This window comes from Sminthopsis crassicaudata, chromosome 2 (assembly GCF_048593235.1).
Source record: "Sminthopsis crassicaudata isolate SCR6 chromosome 2, ASM4859323v1, whole genome shotgun sequence".
In the NCBI taxonomy this organism is placed as follows: Eukaryota; Metazoa; Chordata; class Mammalia; order Dasyuromorphia; family Dasyuridae; genus Sminthopsis; species Sminthopsis crassicaudata.
The window spans coordinates 281,699,842-281,724,924 of NC_133618.1; the positions used below are offsets into that span (position 1 = coordinate 281,699,842).

The 25,083-nt window shown below is 33.1% G+C and overlaps 1 protein-coding gene across 7 annotated transcripts in view; it reads left to right on the plus strand.

Moving 5' to 3' along the window:
• The window catches only part of PRKD1 (protein kinase D1), a 397,745-nt gene that overhangs the window by 292,498 nt on the left and 80,164 nt on the right, over positions 1-25,083 (plus strand). For all 7 annotated transcript variants that reach the window (XM_074289587.1, XM_074289589.1, XM_074289592.1 and 4 more), the window contains 2 exons: positions 22,419-22,629; positions 22,831-22,908. In XM_074289587.1, the coding sequence (XP_074145688.1) occupies positions 22,419-22,629; positions 22,831-22,908 (289 nt within the window). The remainder of the gene's footprint in view (positions 1-22,418; positions 22,630-22,830; positions 22,909-25,083) is intronic.

A 25,083-nucleotide genomic window follows, 5' to 3' on the forward strand; every position in this document is an offset into this window, starting at 1 on the left:
AAAATGGTATTTGGCCTTTTTTCCTTTACATAACTTAAACCTCCAACAGCTTGGAATGCCTTAAAAGAAATTTAGATAGCATGCTAAACACAATGATGAACACAGTGTCCTTCTTTGTGGTGAGTTAAAATAGCCAGACCATTTTTGTTTTTACACTTCCATCTCTGGTCTTAAGATGTTTCACTTAGTATTTTTCTTTATAGTAATACAGTCCTCAGATACCATTATTATTATTCATTCTAAGACAATTCTTAAAGCATCTCACACAATTAAGCTAATTGAAAGCACAACCAAAATGCTCTTGTCTAAATCTCATTGAAGAATCAGGAATTTGTGACTCTTGAAGTCTGAGGAGGAGATGTGTGTGTGTGTGTCAGTCTAATTACTCCAACATGAAATTCTATTTCTATAATTGTATATTATCCATATACTAGAGGATTCCTTCTCCAAAAAAATTGTCTTGAAAACCAAATACATTTTATTTACTTTTTCTTGATGTATAAAAAATGTGTTTTCATACCATTTAGCTACTAAAAGAATTTAATCTTATCTTTCAAAACACCACGGAACAGTGTGGGGCAGTGGCAAGAAGCTGACTTTTAAGTTCTAAAATCTTACTTCTGGTATCTGGTACACGAGTTCAAAGTCACTGACCTTTCTGTGCCTCAGTTTCCTCGGCTGTCAAAAGATAGACTCAGGAGTTTCTAGGATCCCTACCAGATTTAAATCTATGATCCAGTAACCATGGACGTGGCCCAGAACTAAATGGAGGAAATGTAGTTTGGACTGGGAAATTAAAACAATACCTTATATTGAGGGTATTAAAGTAGATTGCTGAATAAATTATTGGTGATTACTTGATAAAAAAAATCCCTTCCTTCAAGGAACACACATTTTACTAGGTGGTGGGAAAATCACACATATGCAGATAAGTAAGTACAGACTAACTATGAAGTAACTGTTAGAGGCATAACTTCAATGCTAGCATTCTCCTAGCATTAATATTTTCTAATGATGATGTTACTGTATGGAATTCCGCACTCTCCAAAGAAGCAAAATGCAAGGTCAATCAAAGGCCAATTTAGAGAAGTATGCTGGACAAAAGCTAGACAACACTCAATTGTCAAAAATAATTTACTTTTTAGAAAAGGTAAAAAAGAAATAATCTAGGACATAGATGAACAGAGCAAGAGGTAGATTATTCATGTATCAAAAGCAAAGGATCACCCATTATTAGCCATGGTGCTAGTATGTAATGAAATAGCAAAGACTCAAAGAAATGTTGGGGTGTGACTGGGTGGAGGAAAAGGAAAGATTGGTAATGAAGAATATTCAAGAAAAGACTGGAAGAGAAAGTACCAATCATATTGTTAATAATACAAATTGCTAGGAAGCATGTTCTTTGTTTTCGATGAGTATCTATCTAAAAATAACTCCATTATGTGCTTGTTCTCTGAGGAGCATTTTTATTTTCTTGGAGAATTAGGATGTTTAGATAAAACATTATCACTAGAACTTATGGCCATGCTGATGATATAACAAGACCATTTAAGTCTCTCCATCTACTTCTGTCAAAAAAAGGCCAATATACCTATTTCTTTGATTTACCAAATATATGGTGGCAAATAACTAAATTCATATTGCTAAAATACCATTATTTTTAGGAAAGGAGAGAGGGGCTGAACCTCTTATTTCACTGTTAAAAGAAATTCCCTCGTGAGCAAATTCCATCCACTAATATAGTTCAGGACTATCTCTGCTTAGTAGTGTTATTACCACTTAATTGCTAGTCTTAGGAGCCCAGAACATCAAGATGTTAAATGGCTTGGTCAAGGCCATAGAGCCATTGAAATGTTAGAGACAAAAATTAATATCCAACTCTTCTTGAGCCAAGGCCAGGTCTCTGTCCACTTTTACCATGATACTTCTAATAATCTATAAGTAAATTTATTAGAAAATAATATGTAAGCAGATAAGAAAGGAATAAAATATTCTGTGAGTTTTGAGGGTAGAAGAGTAATTATTAGATAAGGAATTGATTTAATATTTTGAAGATAGCTAAGAAGTCAGTAAGTTCTTTGTGAATAAGGAGATTATATCATTTCAGGTATAGAGAATAACATGAACAAAAAAAAAAAAAAAGAGAGAGAAAGAAAGCATAGGGTATATATTAAAGAATGCTGAGTAGTTCCTACTATTCCCCCAAATTTATATCAGTATTTGGCACAATAGCTGACATATAGTAAACATTTAATAGATGTTGATTGATTAATTGATTCTGTTCCACATCATACACACATGGAACAGAGTAGACATAGAGCCCTCACTCTGGCTAATCACCACCTAGATTTACAAATTTCATTTATAATGAGAAACTGGGTAAAAGAGAATAGTAGGAATATCTCAAGAACATCACATGGCTGGAAAATTAAAGTACTTGCCTTATTGACTTGAGATAATAAAGAAATATCATTTTTGTAGGTGAGTACACTGAATTCATGTCATCATGTGGAAGTGTAGATGGGAGGTTTTAGAGCCATGATTTTTGGTAAGTCCTGAGAATGCCTTGTCTGAGACCATTCTTCACTCCTCCACTATGAATCTTAACCAAATGAAGCCAGTTCCAGTGGCTTTTCATACCCATAGGTATATATGAACTAGTAAGACTCTTACAAAAGGCTCCCACTTTCATAGGGTCATAGATTTAGAGCTAGAAAGATTCTTAGAAGTCATATAACCTAACCCTCTTAAATTTGAAAAAAACTGAAAACCAAATTGTTGAAATTGTTCATCCTGTGCTGGACAGTTAATGAGGAGCAGACCTGGCTATCAAATAGAAGTTAGATGATTGTAAATACTTTTTCCTTCATATCAATATTCCTTGGAAACTACTTTTTGGATAAGTATCTCATGAGAAAATTCCAAGGCAGGCATATAAACTCAGTATGTATAGGGAATAGAGTTTTGGACTAGGAGTCAGGAAGACCTTATTCTGAATTTTTTTCAGATATTCTCTCTCTCTCTCTCTCTCTCTCTCTCTCTCTCTCTCTCTCTCTCTCTCTCTCTCTCTCTCTCTCTTCTCTCTCTGTATCTCTCTCTGTCTCTCTTCTCTCTCTGTCTCTCTCTCTCTTCTCTCTCTCTCTCCCTCTCTCCCTCTCTCCCTCCCTCTCTCTCTGTCTCTCTCTCTCTCTTTCTCTGTCTCTCTGTCTCTGTCTCTCTCTCTCTGTCTCTGTCTCTCTCTCTTCTCTCTCCCTCTCTCTCTCTCTCATACACACACACACACACACACACACACACACACACACACACATCTTGGGCTTATCTTTGTAAAATGATAAAATTAAAGAAAAAAGATGGAAAAAAGATGGGATCTCAGTGATTCTAGGCGAAATTTCCTGCTTAAGTTTCCTTTCCACTTCTAAAATTGAAATTTTATTGCTTTCTATGAACACAGAGATAATGAGAATTCATCCTATTGCTGTTCCTCAGTTTCCACCATAGTTCCACCATGTTTTTTAGGAAAACATTATACAAGTTTATGCTAATTGCTTTCTATGAAGACAGAGATAGTGAGAACTCATCCCATTGCTGTTTCCTCAGTTTGCAGCATAGGTTCCTAATGTTTTCTAGCTATTAGGACATTTAACTGTGGTCTTTATCTTTTTTTTTTTTTTTTTTTTTTAATAGAGGCAATTGAGATTAAATAACTTGCCTACGATCACATAACTAGTATCTGAGGCCATATTTGAACTTGTGTCCTCCTGACTTCAGGACTGATGCTCTTACCTACTGTACTACCTAGCTGCCCCTCTGCTGATTATTCTTTCTTAAGGTTGTGACTTTGAATAAGTACTTGTGTCTGTTTATTTCCTGGCAAACAAACAGGATAGTATTTTCAGATGGTCAGTCAGGATGCATTTGCAAACTTGATAATATATATGTATTAAATAATATGATAAATGTTAAATGCTTTCTAAACCTAAAAGTACAATATAAATGAGAATTCTAATTGAAGCAGCTAGGTGGTAAAGTGGTTAGATCATCCTAGACTTGGATGTCAGGAATTGTAGAGTTTAAATTAAGCCTTAGACATTTATTAACTATGTGACTGGGCTATTCAGTTAAGCTATTTCTACCTTCTATGTAAAAATGGACATAGTAATAGCACTTATCTCACAAGGTTAAAATGAGGATCAAATGAGATTATATTTGTGCAAACTTTAATGTGCTTTAAAAATGTTAGTTATTATTGTTGTTACCATTATATCATAGCTGATACAAAGATTGAGTTTTCATTTTATTTCTAAGCAAGTCTTTGGATACATTCCTTAAACTATAGGATGCATTTTTAAGAAATTATTTTATGGTGATTCTATATTTAGCTACCAGATGCATTAATCCAATGCAAAATCTATCAGAAGCATACTGATCTTAGAAGAATCTGAATGCTTCCTGAGTACTCAATATCACTTCTAAAATAGTTAGTTTACCTTGAAACTCATAGCTCATGGGGATGAGGGAGGTATGTGTAGAAAGATAATAAGCATTTATAAAGTACCTACTATGTGTCAGTTTCCTAAGTGTTTACAAATATTAGAAAGTTATTAATATCTCAGTTACCATATGAGTAGAAATTTCCAAAAAAACCCTTCTATTAATAGATGAATTATTATCCTAGTACCAAATATTGGCTTCAAATCATTAAGCTCATTACTAGACAGGGAATGGTCCTCAATTATACACTGAGTTAAGGGTTTCATGGCATGCCTTTTCCACTTTAATGCTGATATCCATAAAGATGACTATAACCTCTCAATGATCAGAATGCTATTTGAAATATCTAATTTTTCTAAATTTCAGTGATTTCTAGAAATAATAGCCTGGTTTGTTTTTCTAGACAAATTAATCTTTTTTTATTTTTAATAGTATTTTATTTTTCCAAATATATGCAAAGAGTTTTCAATATTCACCTTTACAAAACTTTGTGTTCCACATTTTTCTCCCTCTCTTCCTCCCTATCCCCCTCCCCAAGAAAGCAAGCAATCCGATATAGGTTAAATATGTGTAATTCTTCTAAACACATTTTCATATTCATCATGCTACGTAAGAAAAATCAGATCAAAAGGGAAAAAAACTTAAGACAAAAACAAACATTTGGGTTTTTTACAAAATTAATGAACATTAACATTTCAATACTGGATTTAAAATATTTTATAGATTTAGTGGCTAATTCAAATATGTAATCACCATGAAATTAGTTTTCAGGAATGCATTGTTTGTTCAGACCTGTGGTTTCATTGGTGTAGGAAACCTCCAAGGAGAGGATCCTTCTGCCAGTGCATATTGGAAGCTATCCTACAATTTACAGTCTTAAAGAATAGCCTGGGAAACAGAGAGGACTTGAATCCACATTTTCCTGATTCTTCCAATTTCTTCCTCAATTCTCTGCCCACAATGTCAAGAGTGGATCCCATTCAAAAACTGAAATAGACAATTTCTTATATATTACTTATGCCCTTAGAGACAGGCATCCCCTCTTTACACTATTCTCAAAACCAAGGCTTGGGCCCACAATTCTTATCATTTTACCATTGTTTTTTCTCTTAACTAGGATGCAGGTCATACTTCATTCAATAATTATTTACACCTATGTGTACTATAAGAAGTATACTATAATCAATCCAAGTACATCACATATATCAAGTATTTTAGGAAGATGCTTTATGGAATTTAAATTATTTTTTAAATCAGAAGTAACAAAGGATTTTTTCAGGTATTATTTAATAGGACTTTGTCTTCTGATGCTAATTGTTATATAGAAAAGCAAGCTACTTCTAGCTATTATTCATTCGCAGACTGTAATGATATTTGTCCATCCATTTTTGGCTATTCTCAACATCTTGACAGCCTCAAAGAATTTACTGGAAAAAGAAATTGTTCACACCAACAGAGCTCTGTGTGTCTAATCACTGTAGAGCTTGCTGCTTTGAAGTTTTCTTTTTATGTTCTTAATTTAAATAGCATGAATTTTATAAACTGCAGATAATATTTAGTTCAACTCCCTGTTGTGGGGAGACGTGTTTTATAAATAATAAAATGCTGCAAACTGCTGTTATTTTCCTTATTTTTTTTTTGTGAGTCATATTTAATTAAGACAAGTGTTGTACTAAAAGAAAATCTAAGCTTGGCTGCATGCATTCCTAGAAAATCTCCCAAGAAATGACTCACTTGATTACTGTTTTAATTTAACAAAAACTTCCAAAGACAAATGAAAATGTAATTGGGCTGCACTAATTGTCTGAGGCTGGATATGCTTATTACCCTAACATAGCTTTCTAATCTCCAGCATAGATTCTTTGTTCCTCCACCACATACACACACTCCTTAAACTGAAAAAATAAAAAATCTTTGATCAACAAGTGAAAACATGACACTGTCATACCCAATTAATATTTTCCAGTGTAGTGAAAGTGAATCTAAAAAAAAGGTCAAAATTATTTTACTTATGTTCTGGAGTTCCAAGAACCCTGGTGATTCATCCCAGTTAAGGAATTTTTTTTTTGTCTTTCCCATTTAAACAGGTACTCTGAGACTTTTGTATTTCATCTGACAGGTATTATAAGGATTTCTTTCTTTCTTCTTCTTTTTTTTTTTTTTTTTTTTTTGCTGAGGAAATTGGGGTTAAGTGACTTGCCCAGGGTCACACAGCTAGGAAGTGTTAAGTGTCTGAGACCAGATTTGAACTTGGGTCCTCCTGACATCCAGGCTGGTGCTCTATTCACTGCGCCACCTAGCTGCCCCAGTTTCTTTCTTTCATATAAATGATGGATGGTCTAAACCAGTGGATGTACTATTATATTCTTATTTGAATTATATTTTAGTCTGCACTCAAAATTGTTGTGAGCCACATATAGCGAGGAGACTCATGTTTGACACCTTATGAGTTTATATACAGCAGTAATTTTTTTTAGCGGTCTACTATATCTGATAGCAGGATGGCATAAGTTCAAATGCCTGTTATTACTTATAAATTGTGACCACTGGTGATTCACAACCTATCTGAGCTACAGGCAACTTCATATAATTATATCTCCCCAAGTCCCTGGCATGTGGAATTAAATGTGACCATTTTTATTTTTCAGAATTTCATTATTCAAAAAGTATGTATTTGAATGAAATTTATACCAAAGATATCACAGACTCAGTCCAATTCAGACTTGTCATTTAGGTTAATGGTTGTAGTATTTACAATTTTGAAAATTTAAAATAAAAAAAATAAACTGATGTCTCTATTTTGCTGGTGTGGTGTTTTGGTTCAGTGGTCAGTAGCCCACTTGAAAGGAGGAAATAAAAATTCATTTAGACTCATCTAACCCTACTTCTATTTTTTTAAGAATGATGAACACATTTCCAATAGTAAGAAGTATGTTACTTCATTAGTTGGTTTCTCATTGTTGAGTTACTGTCTTAATATTTTCTGGAATATCATAAGTAAAATTATTCATAGGATCATAGAATTAGATTTAGAACTAGAAGAAACCTTAGAAGATTTTGGGTCTAACATCCTCATTTTATAAACAAAGGAAATAAGGTACCAAAAAGTTAATTCATTTAATCAGGATCATGTACCCTAGTAAGTAATTCAGGTAGGATTCAAACCCAACACTTCCTGATTCCTCATTCAGTACCTATCTATTTGACTATGCTCCACCTCTTCATAAAAATTTGAATTTTAAAGACTGTTCTAGTCTAAAATCTCCAGTTATGGCCAAGCAGTGTTTCTTCTATTTTATAATACTATACTGGCCTAGTTAAATTCAGAGGAATGAAAGAGGGAAAGGACCCTTGTGTATAACAATATTTGTAATATTTCTTTTTGTTATGGTAAATAATTAGAAACTAAGACTATACCCATCAGTTGGGAAATAACTGAACAAAATTTAATCTATTAATAAAATGGAATATTATTATTATTATTATTTTTGTCATTAAAGAAATGTTGAAATGCACAGTTTCAGAGAATCCTCACAATATTTAAACTGATGCAAAGTGAAGTGAGGAGAACAATTTATATGATAACAGCAACATTGTAAAAAGAACAGTTTAAGATTATCATCTCAATGATCAATCATGATTCCAGAGGACCAATAATAAAATATATTACCTCCCTCCGGACAGTAAGATAATGAAGGCAGAATATAGAACGATATATCTGTTGTTTTGGATATGACCAGTGGGAGAATTTGCTTTGCTTGACTGTTTCTATTTGTTTTAGATGCAAGATATTTTTGTTATTTAGAAAAAATTAGTTTTAAAACTTGGGTTGATTTTTTTTAATCCATATTCTTGAAAGCTATCTGTCAATTTATAAAGAATTCATCAATCTGTTCCAGAGAAATGAATATCCACTCTAATGAAATTATTCTTAAAATATATTAATCAAATTATTTTAGAAGTATTACAGCAAAAATTGTATGCATTCCATTTGCTTACTGCACTAATAGATCCATTGAAAGGAAAACATTACAATAGCAAAACATTTCATCAACAAAGAACTGGAGATCAAAGAAAAAATATCACAGGATATGTTTCTTGAATAAAAACAGTCTAACAATTTCACCCCTCCTTTCATTTGGGAAGCAAATTCTTCTCAGAATCCTAGCTCTTGTAGGAAAAGCAAGGATCCTCTCAGAAGCAGAATAAGAGATTGAAGCTTTTACTTGTAAAGAGTCTTATCTTCCTTGATTAAAGGCTGCTTTTGCCAATATCACAGCTCAATAGGCACCAAAGCCTAATGCTGATATTGAAAAATATATAAAGTAAAGCCTTTGTTATCATTCCATGGTGACATTATTGACGTGATCAGTAGACCTGTATGTTAACTGCACTGATATTTCTAGTCAGGCCTCAATATCCCCATAATGTATAGGAGCATATATTTTAAATGTTCAGTCTATATTGTGAATAGAATGATATAGTTCTAAACTTAATAATTCTTGTCCCTGTCTCTTGGCTTCTTGAGTAATTTGCTTTCAAATTCAAAATTAATTTAATGAATCCTAGGGAAACTATAAACTGAGAGATGCTTCTGCAACATCTTGGATATAGAGGAAGCTTACCCCTATCTCAATTTTAAAAAACATTTTTATTTAAAATTTTGAGTTCCAAATTCTATCTCTCCCTTTCTTCCTCCCTTATCCCTAAGATGGTAAGCAATTAGGTATAGATTGTACATGTGCAATTATGTAAAATATTTTATCTTAGTCATTTTCTTTAAGAAGACAAAAGAAAAGAATGAAAGAAAGTGAAAAATGCCATGCTTCAGTCTGTATTCAAATAATATCATTTCTTTCTTTGGAGGTAAATAGTATGCTTAATTATTAGTCCTTTGAGTTTGTTTTAGATCACTTTATTGCTGAGTTTAGCCACGTCATTCATAGTTTTTCATCAGACGTTATTATTACTCTGTACAACAGTCTCTTGCTTCTGTTCACTTCAATGTGCTTCAGTTCATATACATCTTTCTAGGGTTTTCTGAAATCAATCTACTTGTCATTTCTTATAGCACAATAATATTCCACTACAATAATGTATCCCAGCTTGTTTAACCTTTCCCCAATTGATGGACGTCGATTTGATTTCCAGTTCTTAGCCACTTCAAAAACAGTTACTAAAAATATTTTGTGCAAATAGGTCTTCTCCCCCCCATACCTTTTTTGGGATGTCTTTGGGATATAGACCTACCAATGATATTGCTGGGTCAAAGGCTGTGCACAATTTGCAGTTATTGCATAGGTAGACCCATGACTACTAATTAAATTGGCCAGTCATACCTAAGATGGTGTTAATGTTTTCTTTTCCTTTTGAAGAAGCAGAAAGTTTTTAATCTCTAGATAAGCAATTGAAGTGGGTAGTACTTTTCATTTTACATCCTGGTCTCAGGTGTTAGACTTCTTTTGTAGCCTACTTCAAAGCCAAGAGCTCATACTCACAGAGTGGGTCTCACTGTCAATAAGTCCCCTACTAGAAAACCCAGTAGGTTTCACTGGGCCATTTCTCTTTATTTTACAAAGCCACCTCCTAGTCACCTAGGTCGTTGTCAGTATATAACATTAGGAGATTGTTCATCTTCAGTTAACCTTTCCTACCTTAGCCATGGCTGTTGTATTAACAGTAGCAAATTTCCTCAGGAACATAGGGGAACAATATTCTTTTAATGTGTCAGTATCTTCTAATATTCCCAAATATGGTTTAAGTTTTTTTAATAGGTAAAGGAAATAGTTCTTACCTCTTTCTTTTACTTTTTATTGCTAGATTTGAATTAAAATGTCAATTTCTATTCCTTTTGTTGTTTCAAGAATTCTGAACCTAAAGTTGTAAGTAAATAAGTTAATGAAATAGAAAGTGCCTTTTTTTTAAAAAAACCAGGTAACGAGTTTGGTTTTTAAATGCTATAAAGCCTTTCAAAAATAACATTTTAAAACCAAACTCTATATGCTTTTTTCCCCCTGAGGCAATTGGGGCTAAGTGACTTGCCCAGGGTCACACAGCTAGGAAGTATTAAGTGTCTGAGGCCAGATTTGAACTCAGATCCTCCTGATTTCAGGGCTGGTGCTCCATGGACTACACTACTAGTTGTCCTATAGATGCTTTGTTTTTTAAGTTAAATTTTCCTTGTGAATTATAGTACTTTTTGGTTTATTCTTCAAAACACTACAGGGAATAACCTATTGGAAAACTTGTTTTCAGGAATATTTTCCTTTTTTTTTTTTTTTTCCTAAATAAATTATAAATATCTTTTTTTGTGTACATGCAGACATAGGCTGATATTGGGCATTTAATTTAGTCTGCGTCTATCCATGTAAAAATAATGGAAGAACTATGGGAATTTGGAGGGGGAAAACCACACACAAACATACACATGAGCGCACAACTATACTGAAAAATACTGGAAAATACTGAAATCTCCAAATAATCAAAGCGTGTCTTTCAGTCAAAACTACTTTTTGGCTTTATGTTGTACTTATTTGTGTGGTCCTTGGGAAATCATTGAATCTTTCCTCATTTGTAAAAAAGTATGGATAAAAATAGCAGTTATCTTACAGGGTGGTTGTAAGTATCAAATTAGAATGTGTATGTAAAGCCCTTTGAAAATTTGAAAGCCCTATATAAATATGAGCAATTATGTTGTCATTATCATTAGTATTATTTAATTTGCATTTGTAGAAAGATACAGCATAATATGTTGGATAAGAGGGACAGAGAATTGGCTTTATAGTCATGACGACCTAAGATTTAAACCCCTCTTCTGAAACATACTGGCTGTGAGTCATGGACCTTCCACTACCTCAGATCACTCTTGAAAGAAGATTATCTATGCAGAATAGTTGATCTCCATTGGTAGAAAAGGTTTTGTCAATGGAAGTTGCATACACCAATGAAGCCAGACATCTGGAAGAGAGAGACAGAGAGACAGAAAGGGAGACAGAACCTGTTTTTTCCAGTACTAAGGAGTCTACAAAACACCTTGATGACAAATACCTCTATAACATAGTATATTTATACTTAACTAGAAAAAAAAAATCATGGCTTTATTTCATACTCCTACAATATATGACCCAGCAGTATATTCACTTTCAAATGGAAAGAAATAATACCTTTTTATAAGATTCTATCTTTGTTGTTTAAGAAGCAGCCGCAGAAGCAGGGACATCAGAAATGGCCACCTTGATAAGATTAGGAATGCTTAGAATCTGCAAATATTCTAGGAAATGCAATGCTTTCTACTATGCCCTTTGACTCTTTTCTGTAGTAATGAAGGTTATTTCTTTTTTTGCATAAAATAAACGCAATGATCGATGTTCAGCAATGCCCTTGCACTCAGGGAATCTTATCATTCTCTATTTTGTAATAGATTATATACAGTATTATGCCAAAAGATTTCAAAAATTGCTATAAACTTCAAGAAATAGTCTCTTCTCTGTAAGCCACAGCATACATCACAGCAGAGCAGGGAGTATACCTTTTTCTTGTCTCACAGCAACCTTTCTCACTGGTATGAAAAGGTGTTGATTAGCTTTTATTTATACTACATATTTAGGGTGTCCAACTGAGGAGTCACAACTCATTTATTTGGAACCTTGACAGGCAGTTCAAGGAGGACAGAAATGGGAATACAGCGTAGTAGCAAAGAATAATCTACAACTCATCGAGCCTCAGATCTTAGGTTCAGTGATTTACAGGATGTGGAGACAAGGATGTTTCTATAGGAACTTGTTTTCTCAAGGGCCTCCAGACATGTCTGTTGTGGGTGGAAGACTGAATGCTAGAAAATCCCTGCCTCCCCATATGAGAGATTTATCACTTCATATAAGCACTGTTGAAAGGAAATTATTGTCTCATTTCAGTTCACCAAATGGGCTCATAGGCCGAGCATCCAAAGCTGTATTTGTTAGCATTTGTATGTGACAGATAATTTCCATTTAAGAATAGACTAGGGCCCTCTCGGTGAGTTCAAATCCAGCGTTAGACTGTGTGATCCTGGGCAAGTCACTTAATCCTGCTTGCCTCAATTTCCTCAATTGTAAAATGAACTAAAAAAGGAAATAGCAAACTACTCTAGTATGTCTATCCAGAAGATCCCAAATGGAGTCATGAAGAGTCAGGCAGGACAATGAGACTATACTAGAGCAAATCCATTTGGAATAATTGAGAGTTCTTTTGACAACTTTTTTTTTTTTTTTTTTTTTTTTTTTTTTTTTTTTAATTTTAGAAGGGAATGAATGTTCTCTATAGTGAAAGAATCATAGGTTTAGAGCTGGAAGAAATTTTAGAAATTGTTTATTCCAACTCTTTCATTTTGTAAATGAATAAAGTGAGCCACAAAAAGTCATGGGAACATCTACTACTGCAATGGACTTCAGAAGCTAGCTAGTCCAATCTGCTAATTTTACAGATTAGGAAACTGAAGCCCAGTGATTTACCCAAAGTTACACAGATTATAGATAGGCCATAGATAGCATTTAATCCTACATCCTCTTACTCAAGATACAGTAATCTTTCCATCCTTTCAAATTCCAAAATTCCAAACAATTTTGACAGGAATTCCAATCCCCACAATAAAATGAAACATTGAAGCTTTGGGTTGATTCAGTTTCTCCAAAGTAAAATAAAGCTAGTCATAACATCCTGTGGAACTAAGGTAGTTATACCTGAAAGATAGTCGGCAGGTGTCTGCCAAACCAAATAAATATTTATTAAGCACCGACTTTGCTTGTGAAAGACACAGAAGAATGTGGCATGTGTGATTCTAACTCACAAATATCTAACTATCTAGTCAGGAGTTCCTTCTGGAAAACAAGATCAGTAGTTCACAATATTTTCAATGTCCCTTTTGACAAAAGAGAATAAATATATCCTGACTTATAAAGAGCCAGATTATATTTTTCTCCCAATGCAGTCAACAACTTTCTGTTTCTTTGTGTGAGGAGTAGAAAATAACTTCTACTCTCTCTGAGAACAGAGTAGTTCTGTACTGGTATATTATACTTGAAGTCCCCAAGTCCATTAAAATGGGAGTGTTTCAGTGAAGAAAAAAGGGCACGGTCAAATTCAAATGGCCCTTTAAGTTGCTAGTCTTAGATCAGATCTCCATTTCTGTGACAGACTAGAAAGGCCTAAACCTACAGCATTTTTTCTACAACAAATCATGTTCGTGAAATCTCTTTTTTTATCTAGTGAAATCAGTTTATTTAGAAATTTCCCTAAAGCCTATGTCTTTGATTGTGTCAAGGTGCCTGATTAGTTATTGCTTCTAAACACACTTGTACATTTTCAACTTCATCATTTCTCTTGACCTTGAAAGGAATGCAATTGCCCCCAATTTTCTTCCCTAATATGGTCCTTTAAAACGATCAGTGAAGTAAGGATTTGACAAAGCATGTTTTATGCAAGAGTATATTTATCTTGTCCATTAATTTGTTTAGAAACCAGAATAAATTACATAATGATAGAATTTTCTCAAAATTTAGCAAAAAAAAAAGAATGTAACAACTTTCATATTTCTCTTTCTACATTTTTGATGGATATACTAATTCAGACAATTCCATTTTGACCTGTTAAACAGGATATACTTAGTTGGGAAATTCTTACAGGGTCCTGTTAAATGTTTAAACACATGCTGGCAGTTGAGTTTCCATAATGTAATCTAAGCAATCATTTCCTGGTGAGCTTCCAAAGATGCTGAGTCATGGATCTGGCTTGCTACCAGGAAAAAAAAAAAAAAAAAAAAAAAAATTTAAAGGAATTTCTATCCTCAGAAAAGCAAGACAAGTCACCTTCACAAGTAGATGGTCAATTAATACAGTTTTAACTTTGACACAATATCAAAGGAAATAGAAAGTGGCAAGATAAGTTCTGAAAGTTCAAGATCACAGACTATCTCTGCTTGTCCCATCAGATTAATGACAATGAATAGACTACTGGACCTGGCATCAGGAAGATCTGAATTCCTATTCTGCTGTGAACGCTTACCAGTTATGTGTCTCTTGCCTGTTTGTTTTCTTATTTGTAAAATGGAGATAATAATGTTCACTTACTTCTGAAGATTGCCATAAGGATAAAATGAGATATTTGTAAAGCATTTGCAAATTTTAAAGATTATTTATTATTTTATCATTATTATTAGTTATTATATTTATCTTCATTCATTGTCATTGTTTTTAATCCCTTTCTTCCATATTAAGTTGTGAAATGTGAGATATTTGGAATAACTGAATGGCGCAGTAGATAGAGTACCAATCCTTAAGTCAGGAGGACCTGAGTTCAAATGTGGCCTTTGATACTATAACATTTCCTAGCTATGAGACCCTAGGCAAGTAACTTAACTGCAATTGCCTTACAAAAAAAAAAAAAAAAAGAAGAAGAAGAAGAAGAAGAAAAGGAAAAAAAAAAGAAATGTGAGATCTTTCTTATAAATCAATATCCTTTTAGTATCTTTACTCAAAAATTAAAGCCTTTGTATTTCTTTTTGTCAAATAACTTGACCAAGGAAATAATTAATTTTAAGTTCTTCCTGAGTCATGTTTTAAAACTCATGAATCCCCAGAAATGTTTTTAACTGGCATTTTGATCTAAACTTAAAATATTATAACTTTTTGAAGGAAAAAAAAAAAAAAGAGAGAGAATTTACAGAACTGACAACTCATTTGAGAATTAAACTCTGATCATTATCTCTTCATTTTACACCTACTATCACTGTAGGGAAAAAGCTTTTAAATTTCTACATTTGGAGCCAGTTTTTACTCTGAACATAATAATGAAGCAGCTTGATGTTGTTCCATTCCAAATTATTTCAGTTTTTAAATGTGTCTCTTCCAGTTAAAAACAACACAAAATCAACAACAAAAACTCAACAGCAACCATCACCATTTTGTAGATTGTCCAGGTTCCTCAAATGCACTCTGCCAAATTGGAATAAGGATCATGCATTCTGTTTCTGTAACTAGACAAAATGAATGCAAATGTTATAAAACTTCATTCATTTGGACTAGTGATTAGGGGCAATCCTATCTTAAGTATGATAATTTTTTTTAAAGAAACAGTTGTTATAATGACACATTTTAGAAACTATGTTCTAATCTACAAAATGGATACCAGTAAATAAAAATATGATGAATTAAAGAAGCATTTCAGTTTATGATGACTTATGCAACTTGCCTTTCCTTTTAATTCATTGCTTTTATTGTTTATCCTTTATTGTCAAAAAGGACCAATGGAATCATAAGGGTGATGTCTTAATTTCCATGTGATTTGATTTTTAAGTGACAAAGTCATCAGTTTATCAAGTCCAGTGGCAAGGCAAAATTCAAGATGACTCATGATGGCCCCTATAATTCATTAAGTATGTATTAAGCATCCTCCTAGTAAAAAGAGACAACATGACTTAAATGATAGAAAGTTGGCCTTGAACAGAGGCAGATGTAGATTCAAAGGCTGCGTATTAACATATACTGGCTGTGTGACTTTAGGTTCGTCACTAAAAATCTCTAAATCTTAGGCAAGTCTTTAAAAAAATGAAATTTGAAGAGATGCCAGTCTTCATTGGTTGAGGGAATTTCCTCCTACGAGGCTCCCTAAAACAATGAAATCATAAATCCAATCCCTATCCCTAAGTATAAGACACTAAGTGAGAACACAAAAGGGAGAAGGAAGAAGAAAACAAAGAAAACTTTAAAGTTTGCAAGGTCCTTTACAATTTTTTTCTTTAATCCTCGCAAATCCATACAAAAGAATATGTAAAAAGAATGATAAAAATTATAAACAATCTCTCTCTTCATTAAACATATCCTGGGGCACATGAAGAAATGAACAAAAAAGATAAATAAGTCTAAGATAATCTGAGAGTCAGACTAGTTAAAACTATAGCCCTGAAGAAAGGCTTCATATAAGTCACATGGGAGGCAATCTTAAAGGATGCTGAGAATTCTAAGAGGTTCAGTTATAAAGGGAATGCATCCTATAGGCCATAAGCATTCTTGACCTCTTCTCTTTACCCTCAGATGTTTTTTCAGGAAATCAAACAAAGCCATACTACAGTCTAACATATGTATAACCAACTGCTCTTTCATTTGGTGGCTATATTAGAGATTTTAAAAACGTAGACTTTTTCATATTAAGAGCAAGAGTATTACATGGATTATGACAGTGGATTACTGGACTAGATTTATAAAAAAATACTTAGGCTCCCACATCTGATACTTACTTATGTGACTATGAATAAGTCATTTTAACCTTTATTCACTGGGACATATTTTACTAAGTCACAGTGATCTATAGTGTTGGATGGAATTTTTCTACTATGGAGAAACCCTCCTAAAAGTGGAAGGGGGTAAAATCAGATTCTTATATTTATTTTTTTTTAATTTAAACAAAAAAGTTCCTTACAGAAAGAAAGATTGTGATTGAGGATTTATTTCACATAAAACAATAGTTTTTTACATCTTAAAAGCTAAGTTTATATATATATATATATATATATATATATATATATATATATATATATATATGTGTGTGTGTGTGTGTGTGTGTGTGTGTGTGTGTGTGTGTGCATATATATATATAAAATATTATATTTAATTATCAAATGACAGATCTCAATAAAAAGAATGGCAATGACCTGCCAATTATACAGAAAGCATTTAATAGTAGAAATAGCTAGTTGCATAGTGAGTAGACTGATGAACTTGGAATCAGAAAAACCTGAGTTCAAATGTAGTCTCTAATACATACTAGTTTTGTGAGCCTGGGCAAATCACTTAACTGCTCAGCCTATTTTATCATCTGTAAAATTGTGGTAAAAATATCACTTTTTTCACAAGGATGTTATGACTAAAATGAGATAATATTTATAGAATAATTAGAGCTGCTATTGGTAATAACAACAATGGCAATAATAATAATAATGCTAGAAAATTCCAGAATTCTCACCAAAATATGGCAGATTACCCAGTTTCGCAAATCATCAGCACAAATAAGGAGCAGATGATAACACTGTGTTTTTTTCCTTATCAAGCTACATCTTGAATATTCTTTTCAGTTTTTACACTTCTAAACTGGAGAATATGCAAAATGGCGAGGAACTTCAAAATTATGTTATATGAAGATAGTTTGAAGGGACTATGTTGGAGAGGAAGGACTATTTGGCCTAGAAATAGGGGTTTTTAAAGTGGGGTCTGTGAACTTTTTTAAAAAGTGTTTTAATCCAATTTTATTTCATATTCATATGTGAATTATCTTGGTTCTGTTTCCCCTTCTGCATTCACTGAGGAAACATGGAAAATAAAAGTTATTACACATATATGCATATATGCACACACTTTTATGAGGGAAAGAAAGAGGGAGAGATAAAAAGAAAGAAAGAGAGAAAGAAAGAAAGAAAGAAAGAAAGAAAGAAAGAAAGAAAGAAAGAAAGAAAGAAAGAAAGAAAGAAAGAAAGAAAGAAAGAAAGAAAGAAAGAAGGAAAGAAAGAAGGAAAGAAGAAAAAGAAAGAGGGAATAAGGAAAGAAGAAAAAGAAAGAAAGGAAGGAAAGAAAGAAGGAAGATGTTGACATTCAAATCAAAATTCCCGCATTAGCTATGTTCAAAATAGAAAAAAAGTTTCACTCTGAATCCATCACTTGTCTATATGGAGATAAATGGCATGTTTTATCATGAGTCCTCTAGAATTTTGGCTAGTTATTGTATTGACCAGAGGGATTGTCTTTTTCAATTGTTTGTCTTTATAATATTGTTATGGTATAAATTTCCCCTGATTCTGCTCACATTCATGCAAATCTTTCCAACTTTCTCTGAAACCATCCTTTTCATCATTTCCTACAATACAATAGAATTACATCATATTCATAGAAGAATGGCTAGTAAAATTTAATCTGATAGCTGATAAGGAGGACATCAAAAAAAAAAAAAAAATCATGGCTTTTGATCATGGGTAATTGGAAGAATGATCCTTCCATTGATAGAAATGGGGAAATCAAGAAGAACTGATGTTAGAGAATGTCATATGTCATCATTCATTTAGTTTTTTAAGCTATATAGTTTATGTAATAAAAGAGACATTACTGTTATGGCTTAAAAGCAGAGTGTCTCTCAAGATTACATGAAATTCTTGTCAAGTTTTCGAAGTGAAATTTTGATTCAGTTTGATTTTAAAGATAAATATATGACATGAAGTACAGAAAAAAAGAAGTATTTGTATGAGGGAGGTTGGGAAAACAGAGGGGCAGTTATAATGATTAGTCCTCAGATTTCTTTGACTAATTGAGTTAGGTACTCTTTATCACTTTCTATATAAGTATGTTTAAGTATGTCTCCATTATTTTGATTATGAAAATGAAGCAGAGCACTATCAGCTGGGGATAAATAAATTAAGTAGTAGAGTGTTCCCAATCTAAATTATCTAGTTTTTGTGCTGCCTCTAGTTATCTCCATAGCCATAAGTAAGTAACCTACATTTTTTTATCCTAGTTTCTCATCTTTTTAACAGGAACAATACTGCTTGGCTTGCCTACTTTTAGAGATTAATGACTCCAGAGAACATATAAGTAGATGAGCTTAAAAAAAATAGGATGGAAAAATTAGCCTTTCTAAATAGTAATCATTTCTGAGAAAAAAGGGAAAAGGAGAAAAATAATCATAAGACCAGACAATAGATACTAATAAGTTTGGAGTTATAGAAGATAGTTTAGAGAATTCATGTTAGATGACTTCCATCTTTTTAATGAAGAGATATATGCTTGTGAATTATAGAGGTAAGTTGGAGGCTTGAGAAGATTTCAGTTCAATTCAAGAAAAATTTATTAAATTATTATCATTTATAGTACAAAGTGCTAGGATCTAGAGCTCTAAGATAAAAGTGAATCAGTTACTGTCCTGAGAATACTTATAGTTCTATTAAGAAGTACAAACACATGCTCAGATAAGTAAAGATGGGGAAGCACTAACAATAAGGACAATCAGAAAAGACTTTGTATAGAGGGTGGCAATAGAACTGAGCCTTGAAGGAAATGAAGGATTTGAACGGGATTAAGGACCAGAAAAAGATTAGAACAGGAACTATGGGAAATGAGATAGGGATAAATGAAATGAATGAATAAAATTAGTAAGATTGCTGATAAAAAGAGAAAGCTCAGCCAAAGTAGTGCAAAAGAAATTTCTTTTCAATAAAATAAGCACAGCATTCGTTCTCCATTGACATTCCATAGCATCAGATTTGGTTTTGAGAAATAAATCCCTCTCTAGATGTTACACAGCGCTGAGGATTAAGAAGCCAAAAAGGATTAAAAGATGAAAGAGGCAAGAGATTCTAAGGTGTGTGTGTTGGGGGGGGGGGGGGGATTTTTAGTAGTCACTAAAATCTGTGATCAAGAATCAAAACTGGGGTGAGATTAGAGGAGTTCAACTGGGTGATTGGATGGGATGGAAAGACCAGAAGTCACAGTGGTTGAGGACACCAGGTTTAGTATGAGTGAAAGAGTGGGAGGGATGGAAGAATAAGCCTGTGATCGACGTTTTAGAATTTTAGAATTAACTGTCTTAGAAGGAATGCAATTTCATGTCACGATAGGTTCTGAATTGTGACCTTGCTGGTAAGTAGAAAAGACAAGGAAATGGAGTTTGTTGCAAATAAAGAGTTTAAGGAAATGGTGGGTCAGAATAGAGCTAAGATTCCATCTATAATAATAATAATAATCTTCAGTGATGAAAAGGTACATTCTTATTCATGATCTTAAGAGAAATGATTATTTCTCTTTTCTTAATAACTTATTTATGTGAGGGGATAGAAATCCAGGTTGTTTTTTTTTCCTTTCTATTTTCTCATTCAAAATTCAACCTCTCAAGAATATTCCTGACTTTGCTCAAAAATTGACCCCATTTCAGACCATCTTATCTAGGTAGAATTCTTATGCCAATATTGTTCTTTGTTCACTGAATGGATGGAATATAGATCTTTTTGTATAGAATGTCCAAAGCAAGAGTACTCTAGCTTGTGATGAGTCTCTCTTTGCCCAGGAATAATATGATCAGAATCATGTATCCAGTGCCTTATTAAAATATTCCTGTTTCTCATTATAGTATTCATTCTCTCTTTAGTTGGTAACCAATCAGAGTTAATTTCTGCCTGTTGAGAACACCCCCTCTTCCAAGAGTATAAAAATGTTGAGTGGTCTCCATGTTTCAGCTTTGGTTTATAAGCAAAAGCCAGATGAGCATCATTTTATTAATTAAATCCCTAGCCTTAATGAATAAAATCAGTTATGAATGCTCCAAAATTATATCTCTCATACTTTTCATACCTCATTCTGTGCTATTCTTGTTTAGGTTCTTTTGTAAAACCAACATATACAAGCCAGATGTTTTCCTTTAAATCTCAATGTTTAGGAGATGCAAAAAAATTCTATGGGTTTGTCCCTTTTTGTCACACAACCCCAGCTCCTCTTTCCCAGTATTAATTCTCTCTGGTGCCAGCCTTTGTGCCAATTTTAATGCAGGTCTTGATTGGTAATATGTTGCAGCCTACAAAATTCAACCATGTGCCACTGTTGTCCTTTGGCTGATGTTTCCTTGAACTGTCAAAGTTTGTAATATTTCATCAATTGTAGCTATATGAGGATTTATCAACATGAATCTGGAAGTCTCCAAGGAATAATATTATTGGTAGATTGGAGAGGAAAGCATGTAACAGTGAACAATATGTATAAATGAATGAGTAAGGTGAGAGAATGATCTGGAGATCCATAGAGTATAGTAGTGATCAAGCAAAGAGGTTAGTATAAGAAAGGAATGAACTCTAAACAGGTAGAATTATTAAAAGAATAGGACAAAAAAATTGGTCTACAAACAGCATTTAAGCTGATTGATTCTTTTGGTTCTTTGACTGGCAGGATGAGATGGTATGATAGGAGTTTCCATTGGAAAGGATTTTTAGATGTGGCTTTTCTTCACAGAAAAGTCAGGTTTCAGTCAAAATTAGGAACTGAAATAAGTATTTAAGGAAAATATCTAGGATAAAGGAGAATTTGTTTAGGAGAGAGCCAGAGCTCTCTAAAGGGATCATGAAATAGATTTAGGTAATGGAAGAAATGGATTTTGTGAGCAGTAACCTCATATTTGGAGTCTGTTATTTATAAGAATTTATAATAGTTAAAAGGTAACAGTATAATGGAGTTAGGAGAAACTGGATTTGATCTTAAGCAAGTCACTAGAATTTATCTCCTAAATATTAGATAGTTATGTTCTAAAATAGGGCATTCCTAATACCAGAAGTTCCCTAGCTTGAGGAAATCACAGATATAATAGTTCAGTTATTCATACAAAAGCCACAAATAATTCTCAAATCTCCTTTGAGGTTTTTTGTTTTTGTTTTTGCAATTTATTATTTTAATAAAGAGCACATTGAAATGAAATAGTTTGCTCAACAATAAAATATGAGTCAGACTGAGTGGCATCAAAGTAAATGGATATAACCACAACCCAACAATTCAACTTCCTTATTTGTGTCATTCTTAATTGTTTTCTCTCTAAAATATAAGCCTCTAAAAGGGCTGTTAACTATTTCAAACTCAAATTTCAAATTCTTAGAATTTTGAAAGAAAATGTCCTTATCTTCAGACCTCTTATTTTAAGTCTAGAAAATTGTTTCTTAGTTAATTCTTCTCTTGTAATAAATAAAATGGGGCAGAATAAAAATTTAAATTAATGAGACATTGACAGTAAATTTATAAGCATTTTACATTACATTTAAAAGCATTGTGACCTATAATTTATTTATTTATGTCTTTATTTATGTCTTTATTTATTTATGTATTTATGTATTTATTTATTTATTTATTTATTTATTTTCTTGCCCTAATTGTTTATAGCAAAAGTCACCATCAGAATCCTTTCTGGGCAGAGAGAAGAGATCCAACTCTCAATCCTACATTGGACGACCAATCGAGCTTGACAAGATTTTGCTGTCCAAGGTTAAAGTGCCTCACACATTTGTCATCCACTCATACACACGGCCAACAGTATGCCAGTATTGCAAGAAGCTTCTTAAAGGACTTTTCAGACAGGGTCTACAGTGTAAAGGTAAGGAAGCACTTTTTTTTGCACAAATTTTTTAAGGAAATTAAGAAACAACAATCTGAGTTTGTTTACCAATTAAACTCTGAATACATCAGATCAGTCAATAAACATTAAGTGCTTATGGTGAAATGTATGTGTTTTTGTAACCTATATTATTGTCTAGCATCTAAGTCCATGGCTACTGATTTCTTTCATTCTGATCAGATTGTAGGTTCAACTGTCATAAGCGTTGTGCACCCAAAGTACCAAATAACTGCCTGGGTGAAGTTGCCATTAATGGAGGTAGGTTGAAAGTTCTTTTTGAGCTTTGTAAATGAATAAATTTTGTATCCTTCATACTTCCCTACTAAGTAAAGAGAATCATTCACTGAGTGATTGTTCTCCTCCCATATCTAAGTTCTCTGTTCTGCCTAATATGAATTATTGCCTGGTCTTTCCATCGCAACTGAGCACATTCTTGGAAAGTATTCATTTTAGTACATTAAACGACCCGAAAAAAACAAACAAAAAAAAAAAGCCCGCAAAACTTCAGATTTTAGAGGATACATTACAGCCATTGATGTTTAAATAAAGCCTTAAATGCTAATTACTAATGAGCTTTTACACCTCTCCTATTTGTTTCAGAACCCTGTTCTACTCTGATCAGTAATATAGAGACATTAAGACCAAGATTTGCAACAAGCTGCCGTTATTGATTTGTCTTTTTCCTTCACCCAGTCACTTCTCCCACAGAGATAATACCATTAATAGTATTCTCAAGAAAAAGAAGAGGAAGGTGGATATCCTTGATTGCCAAAGGAGTCCACATATAAAAACAGGTTAAGGGAGGCAGCTAGGTGGCACAGTGGCTAAAGCACCAGCCCTGAAGTCAGGAGGACCTGAGTTCAACTGTGATTTCAGATACTTAATATTTCCTAGCTATCTGATCTTGGGCAAGTCACTTAAACCCCAATGCCTCAGCAAAAAAGAAAAAAAAAAAAAAAAAACAGGTTAAGAATCCATAGTCAGACTTTTTCAGAACAAAATGGAATTTTTCAGGAGGTCCATTTTTTAGAGAAAAAAAATTCTTTTTTTCTTTTAAACTTCCTTTTAGAATTTGGAATATTGCATACAAATTGTGAAGGGAAGCAGCATGGTAGAGTAACAAGTGCTCTACTTCCAGTCATAAGATTTTGATTCATATCCCACCTTTGATACTTCCTATGAATGACCTTAGCCAAGTCACTGAACTGCCTTGAACTTCAGTTTTTGTTTTGTTATCTGTAAAGGATAGAATTGTATATACCAGGTCTTCTTAAACTTTTTATATTCACAATACCTTTTCACCCAAGAAATTTTACATGACCCCAAATATAAAGATATATAAAATAGGTATACAAATCAAATATTTATTGATACTAAATCATAATTTCTCAGTCCCCATATTCAGTTATACAACTCCATATGGGATCACACCCCACAGTGATTCCTCTTCCAACTCTAAATTCATAATTTAATCTGTTCACCTATGATCCAGTACAGATCACCCATTCTCAAGGGAAAAAAAAGAAAAAAAAACTCCTAAATTTTCTTTCCAAAGACTCCCATGCCATACCATCAGTCCTCAGTATAATATTCCCACAGACAAGCTTCCTAAAACAATACTTTGTGACCTTGAGTAGATTTAGTATCTGTTTCCCAGTGCATAAGGGTAACAAAATAATGCTCAAAACATTACAGGGGAAAATGGCTTCAGTGCTTTAAATATTTTAAGAATTTTGTGTGGTGTAGGCAAAGATATGGTTCCTTTACTTGGAGGACCTCCATTACTTGGAGATTCCAAGACTGCCTTTACTTGGAGACAAATATATTTTACCTGGAAGGAGAAGGTGGGGATGTTTCTCCAAGAAAACATTCCAGTGTTGCCTTTTGGCATTTTGTTCCCTGGATTAACTGCCAAAATTGAGAGGTTGGCAATTTTCCCACTCCTATAGTGTGGTGTTGACTTTGTGACAAGCATAGTGAATATCAGGGTAGGTTTGACAGCTATAACTGGGAGAACAGAGTGATTTCAGAGATGCTGTTGATTGCTTTGAAAATGTTATTTCCCATACAAGCTGAAAAATCTGGTAAACTTTCAATTTACCTACTTTTTGTAATTTGGCAGACTGGTGTTCCTAATCAATCAATTTATAATTTTAAAATAAATATTTTACATTACTTTTAATAATACTGTATTGTACTCATTGACTTTTTTTTTTACATTTTGAATATTTCAGAAATTTAAAGGCAGTTTCTTAAATGATCTCTTGTTTCTTAGAAATATCAATTAAAAAGTATCAACAGCATCCGCTAATGAGTCTGCTTGTCCTCCCCACTGGGTAACAAGCTATACAGGCATGCTCTGGAATCCCTGTGTATTTCTGCTTATCAGAGTGGAAACAAAGGAGAATTGGATCTAGTGGTGTGTTGGATGAC